Source organism: Manacus vitellinus, unplaced genomic scaffold, assembly GCF_001715985.3.
Source record: "Manacus vitellinus isolate BGI_N305 unplaced genomic scaffold, ASM171598v3 scaffold_45_pilon, whole genome shotgun sequence".
NCBI lineage: Eukaryota > Metazoa > Chordata > Aves > Passeriformes > Pipridae > Manacus > Manacus vitellinus.
The window spans coordinates 197185-210723 of NW_021940571.1; the positions used below are offsets into that span (position 1 = coordinate 197185).

Genomic DNA, 13539 nt, shown 5'->3' on the forward strand with positions numbered 1-13539 from the left:
GAGTGCGGAAATTAAAAACATTTAACAGTTCAACCACTCATTGCTGTGGGAGCTCCGGTGAAGCTCTGCAATATACTGACCTGAAGGTTTAGCTACTCAAATTCATGGCACTTGCTTTTTCAGACACCAATAATGTTTCATGAAAATTTCATGAAGCTTTAACAAGGAGCCATAATGTAATTATTAAACTGACTGAACCACGGACTTTGTTCTCTAATGCATGTTCATCATCATCTCCAATCTTCAAGCTGGAACATTACATCTGTATTTGCATATTTATTATCCTATGGTAAGTAACTTCTTCGGTGAAAAGAGTTGCTCTTTCCCTGAATTAGTTTCAGCGTAATTTGCTACTGAGAAGAGAACTTTGGGAATGTCCTGCTAGCTCCCCTGTAACTGACTGATTCCATTGTTGGTGTACACAGAGGCCTTAAAACACATTAAACTAGTTACACAAATTAAAACAAAACACCCTTTGAATTCTATTGAGAACTTAACCTTTAGAATTTGGATGAAATCCCAAATCTTGGGAGACAGAAAAAAAGGTACTGAATGAAGTTATTATATAGAACATTCTTAAGGGATTTTTTAATGTATACACTATATAATGACGATAATGCATTTGTTTACTCGATGAGTGCCTGTAGCACTTATATTTAAATAGATAGATTAATGATTCTATAAAAACCACGTTTATTTTATTTTGGGGGAAATATAATACCCTGAAGACAAAGTATTCCTTTGTGAGAGATACATGACATTTTCAGATTTGTGCGGTTTCCAAAATTGTTAAATAGGTTACAGAATGAAAGAAAATTAACTGTCCTCTACTTGAGCTAGAAGGCTATCATCAGGTTTTGTTGTGAATGCCTCTGTTTACCAATATAAAAGCCAAGTCAAAAGGGACCATATTTATGAATAGTCAGGGTTTACATACATAAAATATAAAACGCTGCTGTCTTGTAACAAGAATGGGAGAAGTGGCCCAACCTAAAAAATACTCTTTGACAATCATGATGGCATTTCTAGACAACCTGTTATTACTTTAATATATTCTGCATTCCAGTAAAAATTAACAAATAAGCAAACAAGAACCCCCCTTCAACTACACAGAATCCCCTGACAGGGACACAATGAAAATCTTCCCCAGGTAAGAGTGCATGGTAGGACAGAAAAACAATCAGATGAAAACAGGACACAAAACCCTTATGAAGTTATAGGAAAATTATCTTGTAAAGTTGTATTCTACTGCACAGTCTGGAGGCAGAGAAATGTATGATTCTGTAGAATTTGTTTCCAGAATTCTCCTCTTTAGTCTAGATTTTTATGTCATGCTTTGCTTTCTAACTCTGTCAGAGAATCACCATTAATGTTTCCAGGACATTGTGCATTTTGCATGTGCATTAACAAAAAACCAAACAAACAACAAAAAAAAATTCTAGTACCGGTGCCCTTTTGAGCAGAGAATTAATAGGGTTGGAGTAATTATCGTAATACCAACAAAACTTTTTATGCGCTATTTAACTAACACTTACACACTGTTTTCTCTCTGTAATTCGAAGAATAACTTGTCAAGAGCTTCAGCTCCTTGTAATATATTCAAGTACACTTTTGTAAAAGGTTTTTGTTGCAGAAATAAATAATTTTCTATTCCCTTGGTAGGCACATCTGCAATCCTGCCTCCCTTCTGGTTTTGAAATCATACAGGGACCAGCATTTCTTCAAAAGACAACAAAATGGTGTCACCACAGTCTCTAGAATTTCTTTCCACAAATGCACAGCAGTTGTTCTAACTTTTTCCTATGACAAGCTCTCTTTTTCCAGTTCTGCTTGGTCAGGGTTTCCAAACAGTAACACCGACTGGCTTTTCCCAAACAATTCTCCTTCACTGGAAACTGAGCACTCTGGCTCAAAATACACATGTTTTTGCAAAGCAGTTCCTGGTACGGCAGCTCTCAGTGTGAGATCATTCTCACAACCTCAGCTTTCAGGTCAGTACATTTATTAAGCTCCAAAAAGGTCAGAATAACTTCTGCCCTCTGAACTTCACAGGCAGCAATCTTTGCATTTTAATAGGAATGCCAATGGCTACAGCACAACAGACATGCAGAGCCAAACTAGATACTAAAACATATTTTTGGGGTTGTTTTTGCTCCAAGCCCCAAATCTCTAAGTCTTCAGACCAAGATCTATATCATGTCAATAAGACTTTAGCTTGCCAAGGAGCAAATGCAAAAGGATTTTCTTCTATGATTTAGTTACAATATAAGCAACTAAAAATAATGTTTAGGCAACATATTTCATTCAATATATCAAAAGCATAACTATTTAGATTAATAAAATTAGTTTGAATCTACCATACATTTTTCTACCATAATAGTGGCTACGAGGTAGCTAGAATTATTTCAAATATCAAGCCACTCAAATCTCTCAGTATTTTAGAAAATAATTTTTGTTATTGAAAAACTGTCAGGAACAACTTTGTGACTGATACCTGTAAATGCTGAAGTTTTATTCACTTTCCCATGCTTCAATGCATCCCACTTTTATTTTTATCTAACCACAAATTCTGGTTTTTGGTGTCTGCTCTCCTTTCAGTGTTATATGATGTAGAATAATCACAGAATCATAAGACCCACTGTTTCAAAACCTATGTGTCTAAAGTTAAATAAACACTATAAATCTCTTTTATCATGTGTGTTATGTGCATAAGGACATGGCCACGTGGTTACTTGATGGAGTTGTACTGCCCAAGCACTTCTGCAAGGTCTGAGAACTCTCCCAGACAGGGTCTGCACTGACCCACCTGTGAGCCAGTGGCAACTACAACGGGTGATGTTCTTGCAGACAATCACACCAGAGTGGGGGAGAATCCATACCTATTTAAAAAACAGTCAGTCAAGCAGCTTGTCATTCCCCTCCCAATCCTGCAACCCCAAAACTTTTAGATCTCATTCACACAGCAGCAAAAAGACTCCAGACACCATGGGCAGAGAAAGCAGCTATTGGGATGCCTTTGACATTTCCTCTGTAAAATGAATTCTGTGGGAGAAAATCTGCTTCATTTAAATGAATACTGAGACAACCATGACCTTGAATGCATCAGGACTTATCTTACTTCCTCCATTCGGAACATTTTATCACTACTGAGAATACAGTACGGACAAAAGACAATTCAGGAGAAACATTTTTTAACAGACAGAAGGTAAAACAGAATCTTGCCCTCTTCTGAACTCCTCATAAGGCGAGGAAAAGAAAAGCAATCAACCAAACTCAACTGCTGGAGCTAAGGGAAGTGGAGCATGGTTCCTTCCTCTTCCATGTAAGATTAAGAAATCTATAAGAACTTCAGATATTCCAACACCCTCACTTTCAGGACCTGAAGAAATGTCTGATGGATTCTATGCAAATAATGCCAAAACCCTGTCTTTCATCAACATCAGCATCTTCTCTAGTATTCCCTACTACCCATTTAGGGGGTTCCCTCATGACACAGAAAAATTTCCAAGGGTTCAATCTCTTACACGGCATATGGACATGAGAAAAATCCCATCACTTCTTCCAGTGAATTGACTCACAGGAAACAAATTAGAATTGGTCAAATTTCTAATAGTATCTGTTTTGGGTTTACCTGTTTTTATTACCCCCTTACTTTTAATTTTGAAGGTCGGCTTAGAATATTAAAAAAAAGGTCTAATAAAGAAATGGTTCTTTTCACAGTCGGCACTGGTTATCCACTGCCCTCTGCTCACAGAGCTTCAGCTCACGGGTTATGTGCTGTGAGGGCCTCAGTACCTCACTCTACTAGACAAAAACAGGAGCAGGTTATAAATAACCTTTTCAGAAGTTTCTCACAAAACTCTGACTCCCAATATATTGGTTCCAGCTCTTCAGAGAGTTTTAGTATACAAAGGTCAGGAGGTGTCCTACTTGGGCTACTTTTTTTCTTAATGATTCGTGGTGGAGGTGATTAGCAGATGAATTTTTCTTGGACCCTGTTTCTACCTTCCATACAAGCTGACTAGTTCCCATGGAAGAAAAGGCAGGACAAATAACCACAGTAATCACCACAGTTCAGAAGGCTGACCTTTTACAATCTCAAACTACTGTGTATCCAGGAAATCCTGCCAGACAGTCCCTGTTTGTAAATGGTTGGGAAATGTGATCGTGTGCCATGAAAAACAGATGAAAAGCAGGATCTGGTTAAAAGACCAAGTCTTTTCTCAAACAAAACCTTTCCAAAATAAAGAAACAATGTCTCCTAGCTGACAGTTGACCTCAGCTGAGGAAGGGTGACAGTCCTGCGCTGGTGCTCTCTGTGCCTGAGAATTTTAAAACAAGACCAGAATTTCAAATAAGATTTAGCTGAACATAAGGAATTTCTGTCAATTCTGACACTGTAGTAATATTCCAATCAAACACAGTCTATTTGAAAAGAAATCTTTTTAAATTTTAAGTACAAATGTGGACAAGTAAGGCTCCACTTAAGCTGAGAATAATTGTAAAAATATCAGATGTTTAGCAATGTAGGTGCATCTCACTGATTCCCAATGGGTTGCAAGGAACACGTGTTTGAGGATTACTGGCATGAGCATGAGAAGATGGGCTCATGTCACAGGAACACGCTGGGCTGTATTCAAAAGGAATAATGCTGTGATATGGAAGCAGCACAAATTAATGACATTATTAGTAAATCAGTCCCTAAGCCTATTATTTAGTAATGCAAGAGAGTGACTGATCAGGTAATGTTTAGCCTATGCATTTAACTTGGCTAACAAATACAATTTTGAGGGGAAGAGGGTGGTGTGGTGGAGAAAGAGGCTTGCTACCCTCAGAAAAAGTGTGGCTTTTTTTTTTAATGCTGTATCATAGCTACAAAAAATGCTGTCATTGACTGAAAAAAAACACTAAAAAGGCAGTGCCATAGAGTGTTGTAAAATTTCCTAATAAGCCACTTAAAATCTGGTAACTAAAATCTGATTATTAAAATCTAGTAGGAATGAAATATTTCAAACCAGCTTCTTACCTGGAAAAGTCTCCCTATATTTCAGCTAGAATTATTTCATAGAAATGCAGAATTATTTCATAGAAACATAGGATATCCTGAGCTGGAAGGGACCCACAAGGATGATCCAATCCAACTCCTGACTCCACACAGGACAACTGAAAAGTTAAACCAGCTATCTGAGAGTTACTCAAACATTTCTTGACCAACAGTGGGCTCGGGGCCATCACGACTTCCCTGGAGAGCTTGTTCCAGTGCTGACCATCCTCCCAGGGAAGAGCTTTTTCCTTGTATCCAGTCTGAGCTTCCCTGACACAGCTTCCAGCCATCCCTTTGTCCTTTCCCAGTGGGATACCCCTGGGGAGAAGAGCCTGTCACCTCCCTCTGCTCCCCCCACGAGGAAGCCACAGACAGCACAGGTCACCCCTCAGCCTCCTCCGAACCCAGCACCTCAGCTGCTCTCCACAAGTCATGTCCTCCACTCTTTTCACCACCTTTGCTGCCCTCCTTTACAATTTCACACTGTAAATAATTTGATGGACTGTATTTTATTATTCAAAGCCTTAAAATCCTTTACAGTCTTTAAAAAAAGGGCAAAGACTTCGTAATATCCAAGTTCAAAGAAACAGTAAGGGAAACCTCTGACCAAAACTAAACTACTAGGAGGCAAAAGAAACTCTGTGAGAATGCAAATTAAGATATAGCCTGCAAGGAGTTCTCTCATCTTAATGAAAATCTGTGATGTTTTATTGGCATAGTAAGTTCAGAGGAGAGGAACAAAGCAATCTTATTTAAAAATTTATCTGGTAAAATTTAACCCTATGCTGACACTTTCATAATTTACAATAATGAAAGTAATCATATTATTACCTCACTGAATGGTAAGAGCAATAATCCTGTATCTTCATTTTCAGTTCAGCTTTCATCAGCCAAAACAAAATCACAGAGCCTTTTTCCTCGGGCAAACAACTGAACTGGGACTCGAGTTACACAGCAGATTTGTGCCCCTAAAGCCACAGCTCCAACCCGGCTGCAGTCAGAGCCCTGCACTGCTGTCCTGACACGGCTCTGCACAGCTGTCTTTGTTCTGGCACACAGTGGAGCCAGGACAGAGAACCAGGCAGAGCTGCTTTCCCTGCCTCAGCAACCAGCCCCCGTGCCAGGGCCCACACCAGAGCCAGGGCAGCAGGACACTCTGCAGCCCCTTCCCTCCAGAGTGCAAGAGCAGCGGGGACAGGGAGCAGCTCCCTGCTCCTCCGGGGAGAGAGCTGAGCAACAGCCCAGGAGAGCCAGAGTGCGAGAACCCCAGTGCAGCCCCAGGCCACTGCCAGCTGAGCCACCAAATCACTGCCCTTCAAATCTGCTCTCGTCTTACGCAGCTACTGGGTTCAACCAACCCTACACGGGTTGGTTTTTGGTTTTATTTCCAATGTCACAGTATCTTCCACTACCAAGGATATTGTTTACCTGTTATTTCCACCGAAGGCCTTGTCTTTCAGTGCTTACTCTAATTCCTCTCAAAATGAAGGGGTAAAAATAAAGGTTACACAGGAAACTAAAAACTGGACCTAATAAAGCAGCAGGAGAAATGTAATTTATCAATTCTGGATTTAAATTTGTATCCCTTTTAATGGTATAATTAACCCAAATATCTGAGGTTTGACCTCATACAGAAATGGAAGGCCAAACCAGCTGTGTGAACTGAAGAACAAGTATGTATGCCTCGCTTATGTTTAAAGTGATCATCATCTTGCTTTAGATTATTTTAAGTAATAAACATGAAGTGAAAGTAGAATTAGCTTAATAACAGACTAAGGACTAAGGCACAGTCTAGTCATTACACCACTTATAAATGTCATGTCAACAAAAAAAGCTAATATTTCAATCTCACCAAGATGACATGTGATACAAAGGAATGGATCTGTTAAAGGTGACTCTCAAAACTACAAAGAAAAAATAATGGCTTATATCCACCAATTTCAGTTGCAGTTCTATAAAGATCCTGCAAGTCTCTTATAATGATAAACAATATTCTGCTCAACTTTCCAATTAAATACCTCTGGGACTCAGATTCAGCAGCTCCAGATCTCAGTTAGTATTAAAAATTCCTGGCTCACCAAGAGAAAAAAAAAAGAAAAATGTATGGAAATAGGGACCAAATGTTCTACTCCATCATCACGCAGTGAAGGACTGGAACACAATGCTGATCAGCTGCTCCCAGTCCTGTTGCAACCACTGGAAACCAATATGCTAAAAGACACTCAAAATATTTTTGCATGGGTCTAACAATCCATTACAAAATATATTTAAAAAATAGTGTTGTCATCAAATTCTTATGCTTATTTAAAATGTTTGCTATTGATCTTCATAAAAACTCTTTTTTAAAATTCCAGACACATGAATTAAACACAAAACTCTTTATATACAATTCTGAAAAACTTCCCCCTTTGTGCATGCAGACTGCATTGAAGCACAGAGGCATTTTTTCCATAAAAGCCCTCTTCTGGAAGAAAACCTCATGCATATGACCTTTCTTTCAAACCAAATCACCATACAACTTAACAAACCTACGTATGGTTTGCATTATGTATTTCTTCTTTAATATCCATGAAAGCAAAACTTTGCTCTGTAAAATCCAATTTCATAGAATTAAATCAAATCAGTAGGATTTTTATCTGGATTTTGAAATACTTGTATTTAAATGCTTTAACTAAGGTGATCTTATCAGGATTTTAAATTGAAATAAACATTTTTTTAAATGAGAATTCCATATAAGGGAAGACTTTACAGGATTTATTTAGGCCTAGCAGAGATGATCTGGCAGGTCAAGATTGTTGCATATCCCATCCAGAATTACACTATAAAATGAATACTCATTCAAATGTCTCAGAGTAATAAGTCAATTGTAAACTGCAATCTCTCAGCAGGTAACTTTAAAAAAAAAAAAAAAGCAGATTGTGATTTATGTAAAAAGTCACATATCAATTAAATTTTAAAGACTGACATTGCTTTGCCTCAAAACCCCTAAGACAAAACACCAAACACCAAAAACTAGCCCTTGCAACTTTTCTTTTTTTGTAAAAAATGCTGGAAGCTGAACGACTAGAAAACATTTCTTGTCTGCCAGTACCTAAAATGCAAGCTGCAACAGGGACCCAAGAAGAATTTTAATTCAGCCTTTTTTTCCTCTCTGTTGTTTCTAGTACAGTCATCAAGGGGAAAAAAACACCACTTCAAAAGGGACAAATTTATTTATTACGAGAAAATTTGCTTTCTGCAATCAAAAGCCTAAAAGCAATTTTGGAGCTTGGGATCAAGATATGGAGAGAGCTGAGCTGGTACCAGTGAGACAGGTTGCTGTGCAGTGAATCTGCCAAGGCCTGACCCATCGGCCCCACTCCTGGCTGGGATCTGAACCTGCAGCTGCTCCCAGCACTGCCCAGCAGAGACCTCAGCTACACGGGTCAGTCCTGCCTGATGGTTTTGCACTTTGCAGGTGCTTTATAAATGCACTCAAGATAATCTTTCCACACAGTAATTAGTTTACCTGCAGAAGCCCAAACTGAACGTCACATATTTTCAATAGAGTTATTTCATTACAGTTTTGAGGAAGTTCATCTCCTATCTGACAGAGGGCAAAAGCATGAGAATAACAGAAGTCTTTTAGCTTGACTTTTCCTTAGGATGCATCCCACTGTCATGGGTATTAAAACATGAAGGACTAATCTTTAAGTTTTCACAATGCTTGTGCTAAGGGAATAATTCTTCAATAATTTCTAATTTTTGTATTTACTGCAACAACAAAGACTACTGGCCCCAGACAAAAAGACCAGTAACAAAGGTACTGGTGTGGAGGACTAGGTTATGCACAGCAAGGTCAAGACTAGAACCAGTGATACAGCACAGCACCAACACCTCATCACCGAGTTATTGCTTGGGATTGCATGTACTTAGAACCATAATCCTACTGCAGTGGTTCCTCTGGTATGGGATTTTTAATTCCCTGTCTGCATGCAGTCATTCTGCTTCTTACAGGTGCAAAATGTCTGTAGGTAAGTCCAGCACCCAGGAAGGTCAGAATAACAGATCTGTATGCAAATCTGAAAAAAATCTGTCTCTAGGATTAATGATTTCTATAGCAAAAAAAAAGCCATGCTTGGTAACTGGATTATTAAGATGCATGTTTCTTTCAGTCTACTAAAATTAATTGGAACATTTTATCCATTAATTATGTCATTCCTATAGGCCAGAAAGAACTCCCAACTAAAATTTCCCCATTTGGTCTCTTCCCTTGCTTTGAGAAGTACTCAGCTGTGGTCAGAAGCTGTGCCAGCCCCAGGGCAGCAGCACTGAACAGGGGCACAGAACACATTGCTCACAAAGGTGCACAGGCTGGATGCTCTCAAAATACACACTGCTGTGCTGAAGCTGCTTTCATTTGATGTTTTCGTGTGTGTAGGTGGTTTTTTGTATGTTTTTTTTTGACAAGATCATCTTAAATTGTTCTTCACATGAGGTTCAGATAACAGGGAGGAGAACAGCAAAACTGTAATATCCCTTCAGTATCTAACAAAGAGTTACTTCCAGTTTGCTTTATACCTTTATAAATTAAACTGTAAGTAACAGCATGCATTTCTTTTTCAGTCTGTCTTCTTTACAGCTTCCTGTTTTTTCTAGAAAAATGAATCAGACATTTGTTTCTTCAAGATAAAAAAAGACCACTGAAAATATTGTTCTAGTAGAAGCCATCCTGACAGAAAAAGGAAATGTTCATGAGACAATATCCTCAGCAGAAGGCATGCTTTTAGTAAAGCAAACCAGACAGTACCACAAAGCTACTCAAATAAATGCAAACATGTATGTCTGTATCTACAGGAAAAGTGGGATAAAATGGAAACTGACAGTGCTCCTGTGTCTTAATTGCATCCCCATTTGTTTTATCTGCAAGTTATGCTTCTCTTTCACATTTTATTGTCCGACTCTTATTTATAATAAAGATCTGTAGTAATTGGTAAAAAATAGCATGTCAAACTCCCAAAATGTAATGGATGTTTTGAGAAGTATTTGACTATAAATATATAGCACCAGTACTGGGATCAATTACAATACCTAGGTTTTGACAACTATTTGACAAGAGAATCGACACAAGAGTTGCTTTCTGGAATGTGCAGCATCTGAAACCCCTTCTGGTGCCACAGACTGCTCACCCATTTCCATGCTGCAACACAAACCAGGGACCTGCCACAGCAGCACGGCACTTCAGCCAAATGCCTGACAATGGAAGAGCATGGCAAATCTGCCAAATAATTCACAAGACATACAATACACAGAATTTAAGAAATCAAAGTTAGATCTACCCTCTGTCCTCAGAGCAAGTCTATCATAGAAATAAAATCAACCTAATAATGTGCATCATTCTGTCACTGCAGATGACTGCTTAAATAATGTTTCTTCATAGATTTGGATGAGCATTGGCATGGTTAATACCAAGAGCTATTTTTTTATTTACATGGACTAGAATTGCAAAGTTTTTTGTGAAGTTACAAACCTCAAACAAGGATCTTTCCTAGCTTTGACTAAGTATGTTTTACAACATACCTTTACTGATACTCTCAGTGCCGAATCTTTAGCAAAACCTTCATTTCTTTTATCAGTGATTTACTGTTGCACTTTCAGTAAGTCACAAATAGTCTCACTAGAAATCTCTTTTATGCTAGTTATTAAGTTTTACATTGTCTGCTCTCTTGCAATGGCATAATTTCATTGATTTTCCATTGCCATAAATTCTTTCAGTAGCAGACAAAAATTGAAATGGCAGCTATAAAACCTGAATAAAGAAGTAGAACCGTTCACCACTTCTAATAAAAACTAAGTTTTATCTAAAATTCTAATATACTCTTAGGGTGATGTCAGGGCTGAGAGACAGTGATGGCAGCATCTGTGAAAATATCATCCCATGACTGGAACAGTCTTCATTAAAGGAATGGCTGTCAAAACATTACACTAGGTGCATTCTCTGCAGTATGAAGGGATGGCAAGAATTGCTGGCATCACTGTACCCGTCCTAATGTCAGTTAGAGGAGTTGTAGGTTGTAGAGACACACATTTATTCAACATTAAAATCTGGTCCACAATTTTCACATCAACCTTACTCACGTCAAACCCTCAGTTTTGGCATGTGCTGATGCAACTCTGCCATATACATTTGCAAAAAAATATTTTTTCCCAACCTCTCATGGCAAAAGCACTTATATTTCTGTTTAAATATTTACAGTAGAATGAGTAAAACATGACTAGGGAAATGCAGTATCAAAACCAAATGCAAAATAAAAAAAGCTTTTGTGGAGAACTCCCCCACTAAACTGTGCTCTTGTCAGCTCCGAAGCGCTGACCTTTTCCTGCATTCCTGCAGAGCTGCACGGTGTTGCCCACACAGCACGGCCACACTCATTTACTGATGCAAAGCCTGCTTTGTTCGAGTTCTGAGACATCTCACCCAGGTGAGGGCACTGGCAGGAGGCTGCAGAGAGAGGCTTCCACACGACAGGACTGCCTGTGTTTCTCTGGAAGAAACCACATGGAACATGTGTCAAGATTAGAAGAGCTGCTTTTGTCCAGACTGTCTGACTAAGCAGACAACACAAAGCCTTTCTTAAGTGGCAATTACGTTTATTCCTGAAGCTTTTGAAAATACAGTAGTTTGAGAAAATTCTGAAAACAACTCTGGCATTTCTACCTTAATGTTACAAAAGGCTGCTTAGACAAACAAGTGACAACAAACAGTTTAGTTTTGTTCTCCCTTTCTTTCTTTCTTCCTTTGTCAAAAAAGGTGACTCCAAACTCACATCTCCCAAACGATTTATCAGAGACCTTTGGAAGTATGGTCTGAAAATCTAACAAACTCCTGCTGGATAACACTGCAAAAGGATGTAAGCTTACATTGTAAGAAACAACTTCCATGGAGCGATATTTCAGGTTTATTCCTGTACACTGTCTGCTTCAATACACAGAAGTTTCTCACGAACAAGACCAGATGCTGAAATGAAGCCCAGAAGCGAAGGCACAGAGAGGTTCCGTGATTTCCGCAGAGTCACAGCACAACAGGAACCGAGCCACTCTTCCCTCCCGCCCAGGGCAGCTTCCCACTGACTTGCACTTCCTTCTGCTCAGATGCTGCTGCAGTCAAGGGCTTCACAATGAAGGTGAAGACTAAGAAAACACCTCAATCAAGAAGTTTTGAGAACTTCTTTAAAAGCCCACATGAATTTAAGGCTCACAGTTCAAATACTACTTTTTGTTTCAGAAGCAAAAGACTTTCATACAATTTAAGACTTGCTTGACCAAAGACTGTTACTGCATTTCATGATGCTTGCACCTTTGCTCACCAATCAAACACCAAAAAACAGGAATGTAGTACATTTACAAAAACAACAACAGCAGCCAAACTAGGAAAACTGATTGCAGGTAATAAAAAAGGATTACTCATCATACAAGAAAAGACTCAAAGGTACCATGGAAGTGCCCTGCTATTCTCAATCCTGGAAGACTGTCAGAATCTTGCACCCAAAAATGACTAGGGACAGATCAATACCCAGTGAATAAAAATGAGCATTTTGACCATGAAAACACTGAGGGGCAGGCAGATGTATGAGCAGACAAATAAGTCACTGTGGGAAAACCAGTGCCTGGACTCTCTACCACTGCTGTGCTTGCAGCCTGACAGCCGATGCAGATGCTGTCAGCCAGAAGGAGGTGCAAGACAGCCTACTCCTCTAGCACATCTCCCTTCATATTGCATTCGGTTCTGGTGACGTTCTAAGCAATGATTTCAATCTTAACATAATACATTTTGCTCAGTTCTCTAAGCAAGCCTGTATCTGTCTCTGCAGTGTAGCTTCCATCACATCTGCCTTTAAAATAGTCACAGGTAGGGAATACTGTGGGACAGTGCAGTGTTCCCAAGATTTCTGTTCTTGAAGAGTTCACACAACAGTCATGGGCAGCAGCATTCACTCTAGGTCTGGACTTTGAGTTATCAATCAATGAAAAGAAAAAGATCCCCAAAGCAAAAAAAACCCCACCTCCATCCTACATCATGCCAGCTTCTCTCTCTCTCTCTCTCTCTCTCTCTCTAAACGAAGGGGGAAAATGCCAAAAGTCTGTATGTTGAAATTCAGCCGACATGACATTTCCTCTGGATTTAATTGCTTCCATACAATTTGTATCTGCTAGTCACGCAATGCCCCCGAGCCCCAAATACACTGTTACAAAGAAGCTCTTGTCCTGTAGTAACCTCCATCAGAGACAGAATTTTCAGCTTTAACCAAAGCTTCCAAAAGGAAACAAGTCAAAGCCCAAACTCCAGCTCTTCCAACACGATTTGAAGGAGCGAACAGCAAAAAGCTGGAAAGGGCAGACTTTACAGATCCTACATTGTCAAGCCTGTTCAAAGTTGGACACATCCATCACCTCTGGAAGCAGACAGCTCTCCACACTGTCCTTTACCAATTATGGAATACAGATGGCCAGGCAGA

At 39.2% G+C, this 13539-nt stretch overlaps 1 protein-coding gene across 2 annotated transcripts in view; it reads right to left on the bottom strand.

Moving 5' to 3' along the window:
* WWTR1 (WW domain containing transcription regulator 1) overlaps positions 1 to 11497 on the bottom strand; it is a 44613-nt gene extending 33116 nt beyond the window's left edge. For both annotated transcript variants that reach the window (XM_029962341.1, XM_018079244.2), the window contains exon 1: positions 11398 to 11497. In XM_029962341.1, the coding sequence (XP_029818201.1) occupies positions 11398 to 11456 (59 nt within the window). In that variant the 5' untranslated portion in view covers positions 11457 to 11497. The remainder of the gene's footprint in view (positions 1 to 11397) is intronic.
* Positions 11498 to 13539: the final 2042 nt, after the last annotated feature.